General features: G+C 43.4%; 1 protein-coding gene across 1 annotated transcript in view; it reads right to left on the bottom strand.

Moving 5' to 3' along the window:
* Positions 1–12874, bottom strand: part of LOC135524712 (calcium/calmodulin-dependent protein kinase type IV-like) — a 61585-nt gene that overhangs the window by 6471 nt on the left and 42240 nt on the right. Inside the window, exons 6-9 of the mRNA XM_064952484.1 lie at positions 4845–4935; positions 2392–2466; positions 1194–1269; positions 795–921 (exon numbers count right to left, since the gene is read on the bottom strand). Of these exons, the coding sequence (XP_064808556.1) occupies positions 795–921; positions 1194–1269; positions 2392–2466; positions 4845–4935 (369 nt within the window). The remainder of the gene's footprint in view (positions 1–794; positions 922–1193; positions 1270–2391; positions 2467–4844; positions 4936–12874) is intronic.

The raw sequence follows: 12874 nt of genomic DNA, 5'->3' as shown, positions 1-12874 counted from the left end.
ATTTGTGGGGTGCTTTTATTTTTTCTGTTAAATACAAGTGTGTTTCTTGCATATCCAAACTCCCACTGAGACAACTGCAGTGAGTGGGGTCACAACTGTACAGCGACCCTGGAGCAATTAGGGTTAAGTGCTTTGCTCAAGAGCACAGCAAACTCCGGTATTCCAACCAACGACCGTTCAGTTACTGGCCCAACGCTCTAGCCTCGAGGCTACCTGCCGCCCCTGTAAGGACACACCTCAAATATTCCCACCCCTCCCATCTGAGCACTGAGCGAGCTGATATAAGACAGGTGAAATACCAAATATCTAGCTGTAATGCCTCAACCACGCCGACAGCGTCACTGCGCAAAATGGTACGCAGCATCATCTGGATATGTGTGCAACAACAGTTCAACATTCACCTTCTACCGTTTCTGTCAAGCCTTCTACACATACATTCAATAAATCCAACGTACGCACCACACCATACTGCAACACAATGCTGCAAAGCTAACGCAGCGTTCCATTGGAAATTAATGTACTTCTGTACCAAAATGCAATGACGCTGTCTGTGTGATCAAGGCATAACAGGTCAAAGTTGCCAAAAAATGTGCGTTTGACACTAGTGCAGACTTAACGCCAGTTGAAAATAGAGCCCCAAGTATTAAAAGGTATTGTAATCAATACCAAACAGCCTTTGTACATACATTTACATAATTGTCAAAGAAAGCAATAATGTTTATAAGTAGACCTTCAAATACAGTATGTGTTTCTCATAATAAAAGCCTCTGTTTTAAGTAAACGGTGGAACCCACCAAGTCCTTCGCGTTGAGGGAGACCTCGTCCCACCAGGGGGAGACAAACTCATAGTCGCAGTTGAGGATGCGGCTGTACATGTACTGGTCTCCCCTCGGATCGAAGAATGGTTCGAACCCACACAACCTGAGGGGAGAGGCAACATTTCCCTTGAATTATTTATTTGTTTCACCACTCTCACTTGATTTAAAGACAGATACGGGACAGTTTCAGACAAGAGACCTCTAATAGACTTGCATATTACATCCAGAATCCATAGGAAAAAGGGGAATATCTAAGGTTACATTAGCTGCAATACTGTGATGAGAGGACTTCAATTTGTCATAAAATTGCCAGCTACCCACGGAGTACACGCTGATCTTGGGCAAGATTTTAAAGTGTAGTTTCTTTTAACTCACAAGATGTACAGGATCACTCCCACAGACCACATGTCCACTTCAGGACCATAGGCATTGCCTCTGAGGATCTCTGGAGCTGCAGGGCGAGACAGGGGGAGGGAGGGATGGAGAGGGAGCTATCAGCTCCCACACAGGACAGCTCATCCTGATAAACACACTATGAACTATGAATGTTATTTCCTTGAAAGCTGCACTCTGAAGCCTCCATTAAACATTTCGGGCCCTGATCCCGGGGCTGGTCTAGTGGTAGTGCTGCAGCCTCCATTAAACCTTTCAGCCCTGATCCCGGGGCTGGTCTAGTGGTAGTGCTGCAGCCTCCATTAAACCTTTCAGCCCTGATCCCGGGGCTGGTCTAGTGGTAGTGCTGCAGCCTCCATTAAACCTTTCAGCCCTGATCCCGGGGCTGGTCTAGTGGTAGTGCTGCAGCCTCCATTAAACCTTTCAGCCCTGATCCCGGGGCTGGTCTAGTGGTAGTGCTGCAGCCTCCATTAAACCTTTCAGCCCTGATCCCGGGGCTGGTCTAGTGGTAGTGCTGCAGCCTCCATTAAACCTTTCGGCCCTGATCCCGGGGCTGGTCTAGTGGTAGTGCTGCAGCCTCCATTAAACCTTTCAGCCCTGATCCCGGGGCTGGTCTAGTGGTAGTGCTGCAGCCTCCATTAAACCTTTCAGCCCTGATCCCGGGGCTGGTCTAGTGGTAGTGCTGCAGCCTCCATTAAACCTTTCGGCCCTGATCCCGGGCCTGGTCTAGTGGTAGTGCTGCAGCCTCCAGACTACATACGCACCTGGAGGCTGCTGTTCCTTCCCCCGTGACCCCATTCACTTTCTGTGTTTCATCCCTTTCATCCATCTCATATTACATTTTATATATTTACTTTTTTTTTACAAATATTATAGTGCTCCCTAACAATTTGCTTTGTTGTGGTTGAAGACGATTCATTGGACTGATATCAATCGCACAATGTATGTGTCTATATAATAATATATGTCAATATTTCCAAGCCAATCCCGGGTTGCCCCTTTTAAAGTTACACTGTGGTCTCTATTTCCTTTAATTAGTGTAACCTTGCAATTTGTTTTGTTATGGTTCAATGGGAAGCACCAATCAATAAACACTGTGGGAATGTGACTCGACACACCAGGCGTCCCTGATCCTACAATTGTATTGACATTGGGATATATCTGTCCATTTCCAACTCACCGCAGTATCCAGGTGTGCCACACACCGTCTTCATGGTAACTTGCTCATCTATTATCTTTGAGAGGCCGAAGTCAGCTGTGAAGATCAGATAATGTTTAATGTTAGTATTATACACTGAGTGTTCAAAACATTAGGAACATCTTCCTAATATTGAGTTGCTTCCCCTTTTGCCCTCAGAACAGCCTCAATTCGGCAGGGCATGGACTCTACAAGGTGTCAAGTGTCCCCCAGGTATGTTGGACCATGGGTGTCCTTTTGTGTGGTGGACCATTCTTGATAAACATGGGAAACTGTTGAGCATGAAAACCCCAACAGCGTTGTAGTTCATGACACACTCAAAGTGGTGTGCCTGTCACCTACTAGCATACACCATTCAAATACCCTTAAATCTTTTGTCCGGCCCATTCACCCTCTGAATGGCACACATACACAATCCATGTCTCAATTGTCTCAAGGCTTAAAAATCCTTATTTAACCTGTCTCCTCCGCTTCATCTACAGTGGTTGAAGTGGATTTAAAAAGCGACATCAATAAGGGATCATAGCTTTCACCTGGATTCACCAGTCTATGTTATGGACACTAGTCTATATCATGGACACCAGTCTATGTCATGGACACTAGTCTATGTCATGGACACCAGTCTATGTCATGGACACCAGTCTATATCATGGACACCAGTCTATGTCATGGACACCAGTCTATGTCATGGAAAGAGATCCTAATGTTTTGTACACTCAGTGTACATTTGAAAGGATGAGATGAGCACTGGCCTTAGATCTTTAATAGTTTTATCATTAATGGGATCATAATTAATAATTAATGTTCTTTGTGATACAGAGGGATAGTTCATGTTGTTGCCTAACCATTACTTAGGAATAATGGAATGGACATGAATAACAGGAAATACAGTAGTAAACAAAGTAACTCATATTATATCAAAAGTCCAGATCCCTGACTCCTGCCACTAATGAATCACTAATGAATTCATCTTGGAACCCAGAATCAAATTCGAGATTTAGTTTTGGGGGGGGGAGCGTTGATTTTTTGCGTAGTGTGAGTGGCGAAGTCAACACCCCATCCTCTGAAGGCTAAATTAACCCCTCCACTTCGGAAATTTGAAAGATGCCACTCTGCGAAATCGAGATTAGACCAAATAATCAGTAACGCAGAAAAACAGCACTCCAGAAGAATTGTTCCTCATATGCTTTATACAGTATACCTAATGTCCCCAACAGATGTAACTTCAGTTTATCTAGGAGACACTCCATTTCATTAGTAGACAGTCAGTTTAACTGGGAGACAGTCAGTTTAATTAAGAGACAGTCCGTTTAACTGGGAGACAGTCAGTTTAACTAGGAGACCGTCAGTTTATCTAGGAGACCATCAGTTTATCTAGGAGACAGTCAGTTTAACTGGGAGACAGTCAGTTTAATTAAGAGACAGTCAGTTTATCTAGGAGACAGTCAGTTTATCTAGGAGACCGTCAGTTTATCTAGGAGACAGTCAGTTTAACTGGGAGACAGTCAGTTTAATTAAGAGACAGTCAGTTTAATTAAGAGACAGTCAGTTTATCTAGGAGACAGTCAGTTTAACTAGGAGACAGTCAGTTTAACTAGGAGACAGTCAGTTTATCTAGGAGACAGTCAGTTTATCTAGGATACAGTCAGTTTATCTAGGAGACAGGCAGTTTAACTAGGAGACAGGCAGTTTAACTAGGAGACAGTCAGTTTAACTAGGAGACAGTCAGTTTAACTAGGAGACAGTCAGTTTAACTAGGAGACAGTCAGTTTAACTAGGAGACAGGCAGTTTAACTAGGAGACAGGCAGTTTAACTAGGAGACAGGCAGTTTAACTAGGAGACAGTCAGTTTAACTAGGAGACAGGCAGTTTAACTAGGAGACAGTCAGTTTATCTAGGAGACAGTCAGTTTAACTAGGAGACAGTCAGTTTAACTAGGAGACAGTCAGTTTAACTAGGAGACAGTCAGTTTATCTAGGAGACAGTCAGTTTAACTAGGAGACAGTCAGTTTAACTAGGAGACAGTCAGTTTAACTAGGAGACAGTCAGTTTAACTAGGAGACAGTCAGTTTAACTAGGAGACAGTCAGTTTAACTAGGAAACAGGCAGTTTAACTAGGAGACAGGCAGTTTAACTAGGAGACAGTCAGTTTAACTAGGAGACAGTCAGTTTAACTAGGAGACAGTTAGTTTAACTAGGAGACAGTCAGTTTAACTAGGAGACAGTCAGTTTATCTAGGAGACAGTCAGTTTAACTAGGAGACAGTCAGTTTAACTAGGAGACAGTCAGTTTAACTAGGAGACAGTCAGTTTATCTAGGAGACAGTCAGTTTAACTAGGAGACAGTCAGTTTAACTAGGAGACAGTCAGTTTAACTAGGAGACAGTCAGTTTAACTAGGAAGGTGTCAGTTGTGTAACAGCCTACATGTAGTTACCAATCTTAAGCGGGGCGTCCAAAGAGAGGTCAGCGTACAGAAGGTTTTCTGGTTTCAGGTCACGGTGCACCACCCCATTGTCATGTAAATACTGTGGCAAAAACAAAAGACAACAAAACAGTTGCAACATTAGTTAAATGCACTGACTGGAAGTCGCCCTGGACAAGAGCATTTGTTAAATTATCCAAATGTAAATGTAAAATTACAGCCACAGTAAGCAAACAAAATGTCTCAAAACACACCCTGGGTGACATGTTGACAGCTACTTTTTTGTTTTACTGTTGACAAACTTGACCTTATCAGTTCATATGGAAAAGTCGGCCTTCCACAACCAGAACTGGGGTTTGGAATGACCTTCTAAAATGACACAACAACAATTAGAAGAAATTATCTATTTTTACCATTAGTATTTCGTTTTCAGTTTTTCAAAATGGGGACAGCTAAGTTTCTAAGTAAACCTTTTCTGTCATGTAATACAATATGTGGGATCAAAAGAGGCCACCTTCTCTAGCCCTCCCCCACAGTACAGGCCAGCAGAGCTCAGGGACAGGGATACTGTTTAACTGAGCCAAACCTCTACAGAATGGAAATCAATAAGTTTCTAATCCTCTGACAGAAATATAATTCAATACTGGATTGATACTCAAGGATACAACATGATTTACCTCTGAATGAGTATCGATACAATAATACATTGGTTGGAGCAAAGCCTGTTCCCACACTGTCCCTTTGCAGATAGGTTTGGACACCCTTTCTGTACGTGCTATCAAAATGTATTGCTACAGCCCTAGTTACAGTTAACCAGGTCATCCGATGTATTGTTCTAGTAATCAAGGGCATCCAAACCCAGGACCTGTCACAGTTATGCAGCTGGAAACGAGTTCTGCCGCCTATAAATATGGAGTTGAAGTTGTAGTTGAGTACAGAAAAAGCTACATGTCCTAAGAAAGACAGGCCCTTTTTAACTAGGCACACTTCTACCAATGTCAACGATAACATGTGTGTGGACTAGATGACAGATATGTTCGGGCATTGAAACTTGAAGAACAGAGAGCAGGTCAAACAGATCGTAGCTTGAGGAGAGAATTGCTGTGGGACCTGAGGGATTCAGACCAATCAGGGCACCATTTAATTGAATTTAAACTGTAAATGAGCAGCCCCTGATCTAAAATTGACTCAACAGATGGGGCCCATTGCTGCAGTCACTCAGAGGCTCTTTGACTGCTCTTAACATCCTCCCTGTCACTCAAAAGTCAAGAGAGTTCCAACTATGACTACTGGACTCGTTTTCTAACTATACCATGAAAGCGTAGAGTGAAATTTAAAGGAAACATTGCTCCTACAAAAAATGTCATTATGGAACTATGAATAGAATGTGTTAATATACTGTACGGTCTTGGTCTGATAATGTGCTTTTGGATTTCTGTTTGATTATTAACTAGATTTGATTATTAGTTGCCCTCTTCCATTCAAAGAATCAGCCAGAGGTTCAGGTACGCCTAAGGTTTTCAGTTATTTAAATGTTGCTCTCTGGACTGTTGATTGTTGAACCCCTATGTTTTCCCCTATCAATACACAATTACTGCACTGATCAACTTCCACAATCTTTTATTTGTGGCAAGTTTATAGTTTATGCAAGTTTGTTAATATGTCTGTGTTTGTTTCCTCGCATGTTCTGGGTTTTTGGTGGAGTAATTCGATCACGATGGAGCTGGCTTAGCTAGGCCACAGTGCATGGCAGTGAACTGGCCTGGTCAGGCTCCTCATAACATGGTTACAGAACACTCATTAGGACAGTAAAAAGTTCTCTGTACATTACAGTCAATTCTCCCATGTGGTTTATTGGCAACAGCTGTTTCGACCAGACAGGTCTTCAAAGTGGTGTAATGTACTTAAGTAAAAATACTTTAAAGTACTACTTAAGTCGTTTTTTTTGGAGGGGGGGGGGACTGTACATTACTTTACAATTTATATTTTTGCCAACTTTTAGTACATTCCTAGAAAAATAATGTAATGTTTACTCCATACATTTTCCCTGACACTCTAAAGTACTTCTAACATTTTGACTGAAAAATTGTCCAATTCACACACTACCAATTGGGAAGAAAAAGGGGTAAAAAGTGCCATTAAACAAAAATAGGGCTGATCCCATTTAGTTGTTTGGTCGATAGGCTGTTGGTCAACCAACATTTCTTTAGTCGAGCAGTCACAATATATATATTTTTTTCATGGTGCACAAGTCACCTGTCTGATTCGTGCCAGTCTCAGTGGACTAATTCATTGCGGGGACCACAGGGATGGCACAGTCCATCCCTCTAAGACGTGAAACTGAAATTGTATGTGGTTATATTATGTAAAAATAATGGTGCAACACTAATAAATCAATTATTATTTTAGAACAAATGCACTTTCTCCCACGTTGGATATGGTTGCTGTCCGTGGTTCTGAAGCATAATCTTCAATGTGCCGTAGAATTGACGACTTTCCTTATGTTGCTATGTGCATAATAGCAAATTGAACCTGCATGTTGGGATTGAGGACAATGTGGCGAAGGCGGCAGCAGCAGAGACGAGGAAACAGCCTAAAGCCTTCTTCCGACGGGATTAGTATACTGGGGGTGGTCGGGTAATGTAATTATGAGCACAAGCATAAAACACCACATCTGTCATTTTAGTCCAGTCCGAATCTGCCATGGCGGCAATTTGCACATGGCAGGAGAGTAACAATTTCAGCCAGAATAACCTAGTGAACTCCAAGGTCCTCTGATAATACTAGTCCTGTGTGAATCGACATCCCTGTGTTTTGTGGGAAATGTCTTGGTTTGACAGGTGTTGCTCACGGTTTGAGCAAGAAAACAATAACTGATTGGATAAATTGAACCAAGTGCTGCGCATATCCTATATATGAAGGGCCGACATGTATCAACTTTCACAGTGAATCCTATATATGAAGGGCCTACATGTATCAACTTTCACAGTGAATCCTATATATGAAGGGCCGACATGTATCAACTCTCACAGTGAATGCTTTTGTACATATGTTTTGTGCGTATGAATTGAATATTGGCAAATTAGTAAGTAAAAAATATTGCGTCTATTTAATGTGTCACGACTTCCGCCGAAGTTGGTCCCTCTTCTTGTTCGGGCGGTGTTGGGCGGTGTTCGGGCGGTGTTCGGGCGGTGTTCGGGCGGTGTTCGGGCGGTGTTGGGCGGTGTTCGGGCGGTGTTCGGGCGGTGTTCGGCGCCGACCTTCTAGCCATCGCTGATCCTCTTTTCATTTTCCTTTGGTTTTGTCTTGTCTTCCATCACACCTGGTTCCAATCCCATCATTTACATGTTGTGTATTTAACCCTCTGTTCCCCCTCATGTCCTTGTGGGTGATTGTTTGTTGTAAGTGCTTGTGCACGTCGGTCCTGGTGTGTGTCAGGTGAGGTACCCATTATTTGATTGTTCTGTTTTCCGTTGAGTTATTTGTTATTAAACTGCGCCGTTTGGAAACACAGTTTTGCTCTCCTGACTTCTCTGCCACCAGTACGCACCCCATACATCATGTAATCCTTGTTGTTAATAGCTCGCTAAGCAGCATACAACTGACCTAATCATTTGCAGGGGCGGAGACAGTGGGGTGTCCGGGGTTTCATTCGCTACTGGCAGTTTGATGCTGATTGACATCCCATTTCACCTCTAGTTGAATTGAAGCATTTATTTTGACGTTCGGTGGCGCATTTTTCAAATCAAGGACGAGGAAGAGAGAATATTAACGTTGGTTGCGAGACACAGAAGAAGAAGAAGAACATACAGAAGAATAAGAGAGAATATTTCCACAGCTCCACAAGCTCTTTTCGCGATTGGCAAAAGCATTATATTTGAAGTAAGTTTTAATTTAGCATCAGGTTTAGGTTTCCTGAACAACTTTACGAACGTTGAGTCGCTGTGTTTGTTAACGTTAGACCCTTGGCTCCATTAACAGACAGTTAATCAGAAAAGAGAGATCGGTTCCCAGTTTAGACAAACATTATGTTTACATCTGTACTAGTAATACACGCATATAGAGTGCAGTGTGGTAAGTTACAGTATATACATGTTTAGCTAATGTGGGGTAACTAGTAGGCTACAGCTGAGTAACATTCAGCCATTTAATTCCATTAACTCAGTTAGATTTTCGTACTTGAACTCAAAACAAAAAAATGTTATTATCAATCTGTTATTACCCAAATGATGACCACAATTTGCAGATAGCCTGTTTGCTATCGTAAAGGTGTAATAAATTATAGCTAGCTAAGTTACTTACTGCAGAGTAGGGCTAGCCATGATCTAACTAGTAACTTAAAATCAACTACCAGTCTAAGGTACAGTAATGATAATGGAGATTTGTAATTAAGGTTGAGATTGGACTAAAATGTGGGTAATTGGATGCTTAGATGAAAACATCTTATTTTTGCATAGGGTCAATTAAACATGAAAAGAAATGGAGAGATATACTTGTTTTTAAAGAAGCACAAACAGGCAGATCAGGTACAAACAGACCCCAGCCCTTGAATCACCACCGGACCCCAGAGCAGCTCCCTACCTCAGGCTAGTCAGAGTCAGTGTGGTCAGACTTCACAAGGACCCAGTCTACCACCACCAGGTCAGAGCAGCTCAATCCCTGAGGCTAGTCAGAGTCAGTGTGGTCAGACTTCACAAGGACCCAGTCTACCACCACCAGGTCAGAGCAGCTCCCTACCTGAGCCTAGTCAGAGTCAGTGTGGTCAGACTTCACAAGGACCCAGTCTACCACCACCAGGTCAGAGCAGCTCCCTACCTGAGCCTAGTCAGAGTCAGTGTGGTCAGACTTCACAAGGACCCAGTCTACCACCAGGTCAGAGCAGCTCCCTCCCTGAGGCTAGTCAGAGTCAGTGTGGTCAGACTTCACAAGGACCCAGTCTACCACCACCAGGTCAGATCAGCTCCCTACCTGAGCCTAGTCAGAGTCAGTGTGGTCAGACTTCACAAGGACCCAGTCTACCACCAGGTCAGAGCAGCTCCCTACCTGAGGCTAGTCAGAGTCAGTGTGGTCAGACTTCACAAGTATTGAAAACATTTTATGTGCACTGTAATGCACATTATTTGAATTTGGTTCTTGTCGAGGCTGTAAAATCAGTGCCTGGGGCAGTTAACTTTTTTTCTCTCCTGCAGAAGCTTTATAACTGGCTCATACGTTCATCTCAAGTGGTTCAGAAATCAGAAAGAGATGTATCCGCAGCAGCCCAGGGAACTACAGAGACTTATGGATGGATGGAAGGTGGGCCTGCAGATACATGGCATGCAGTAATCTGAGGGACAGGCTTCCAGCAGTTCTGACAGTGCTACAGGATATCACACTTGAAAATAGAGGTGATAGATCAGTGGAGGCAAGGGGCCTTCTTTCTCAGATAGATTTACATTTCATAGGGCTTTTGGTTACCTTTTGTAAAGTGCTTGGTGATGCCAAATGTCTTTTTGACATGTTCCAATCAAGCTCTCTTGACCTAGCAAGGGCTGTGAATCCAGTAGGTGCTGTGGGTCTAGTAGGTGCCCTTACAGACACATTACAGGACTACAACCCAAAGAATACAACTTTCTTGAATGAGGAGCCTCTGCCTTTGCTCAGACCTCTGAGTCAGATTTAGAGGACCTCAATCATGAGGTTCATCAAACCAAGCGGCTTCTTGATAGGAGAGAGAAAGGAGGAAGGGACAGACCGTCTACTCTCCTAGACTTTGTTGTGTTTCTAGAACCTTATAAAGAGGTCTTCCATGAGCTATTTCGACTTTGTAAGATTTGTGAAACATTTTGGCAGTTCTCACCAGAACCGCAGAACTTTGCTGTTTTAAATCTACCTAGCATCATTTGGCACTTAGGCAGTCCCTCTGGTCATGATTAAAACCTGCACTGTGTACTAGCTAGTACACTGACACTCTAAAATGATAAATCCAAAGAATATCATGTCACACAGATTTAATTTGGTCTGGATTAGGCCAATTCCCCCAAAAATCTTTGCTATTAGTTAACATAATATATATGAGCATAAATATGATACTGTAACTTTGTAATATTGATGGGCACTTATGCTTGATACCGGGTATGTCAAATTGCGGTGCATTTTCTTTCTAATTTACTTTTTTGTACATAAACTACGCAATTTATGTAACACAAATGCTATCTTATCTCCTTGAGGTTTATTTCCTGACAATATTTAGGATGTTCAACACTTATAGACCCAGATTATATTTCCATGAAAAAAGAGTGACCCAAATTGAGATAGAGAGAGAGAGAGAGAGAGAGAGAGAGAGAGAGAGATGAGTTTTAAATACTCTTTATTGGGTCTGGGGGCCCACCACACAATAAATACTCATACAAAACCACAGTTACACATCGATTAAAAACACAACTCCAATTCCTCCTCCACAGTAACTACACACAACAGCCTCTGAATGCCCCATGTACTCAAAAACAGATCGATATTGTTGACAAGTTTATAATAGGCAAACTCAACCCTTAGTCTCGTTGCCAACATTCCCTCCAGCATTCCCACCACATCCACAGACCCCTGTCCCCGAATACTGTTCTTTCAGGTCTTCCATATCACTAATTTTGATGCCCCTAACACAAAATTAAGCAACACAACTACACCCTTTTGACTGAACCTGTACTTTGGCCCAAATATATACAGTTGGTAAGAGAAAACCTCTACCAACGTTGAGAACCAATCAGTGATCAGTTCAATCATCCCAACCAACCTGGGACACAGTAAAAAGATGTGCCAGAGATTCAGATTCAGCACAGAATGGACACCCCTCCCCAACAGTAGGATCCAGGTGTACCAGATGCATGTTGGTGGCTATAGCTCCATGTATTATCCTCCATTGGAGGTCAGCTGTCCTCTTATCAATAGGCAGTTTATATAATGATCGCCAACAGCCTTTTGGAGAGGCACCTGGACCAAGCACATCCGCCCACCTCGTCGATTTGACCCCTTCCAGGGAAGAGGCATGGGACACCTTTACACATGTTCTGTACATGGCCTTCTTTCCCACCTCCTTGAACTCCCCAGCTCCGGGGTATCGAAGGACAGCAGCATCCCCACGTCCTCCTCGAATGCCCCCATCGCAGCACTAACAATCAGTGCAGGGAACGTAATCCAGACCCTCCTTCCACCGATCAGAATTGGAAGTGTCAGTCACATACTGCAGATGAAACACTGGCAAGGAGTCACAGACCTCATCGACGACCTTCCTCAGTAGGCGAGATGATCGGATCCCCGCTCTTTCTCCCAGCTCCTCCAACGATCTGCTCCTGCTCCGCATCAGATGACACAGCTTGGTACACCCCACGCTTAACAGGCATGAACGTAGGCTAGCTGAACCCAGAACACAGGACTGGATGGCAGTGTTGTGAAAAATAGGCTCTTCAAAAAGCCACATCCCTGGTGGAGTGCAGGCCTTACGGGACTTGACAAAGACTCTCCAAGCCTGAATAACAGACTCATAAAATGGAGTCAGGCCAGTCAAATCACCCCCCTCCAGCTTTAAGAGGAAAAGATGCTTGTCTAAGCCCAAACAACCTGCTCTCCTCATCAATATGTAGGCTGTTTCAACCCAGCTAGAACCGTCTCTGTACAACAATCTCTGGGCTGCTTGGAGCCGGAAAGCCGTGATCCTAGAGGAAATATTCACCAGGCCTTGCCCACCCTCGTGCAGTGGCAGGTACAGGGCAGCAGCTTTAATCCAGTGTTGTCCAGACCAGAAGAAATTGACAAGGGTCCTCTTAAAAAACAAAGCATTGGTTCAATCGCCAGACTATATAACTGCCCTGAAATTGGGCATCCCTGCCTGATGCCCCTTTGGACAGGGATGGGGCAACTTAAACCACCACCCACCTTCACCATACACGAGGCCCCAGCATACAGTAAATTCACCCAAGACAGAAAAACATCCCCAAACCCAAAGGCTTTCATTGTTTTAAACAAGTACTGGTGGTCCACGTGATCAAAAGCCTTCTCCTGATCCA

Source organism: Oncorhynchus masou, chromosome 31, assembly GCF_036934945.1.
Source record: "Oncorhynchus masou masou isolate Uvic2021 chromosome 31, UVic_Omas_1.1, whole genome shotgun sequence".
Classification (NCBI taxonomy): domain Eukaryota; kingdom Metazoa; phylum Chordata; class Actinopteri; order Salmoniformes; family Salmonidae; genus Oncorhynchus; species Oncorhynchus masou.
The sequence above is the reverse complement of the archived record's forward strand: the minus strand, read 5'-3'. Positions and strand labels throughout refer to the sequence as shown.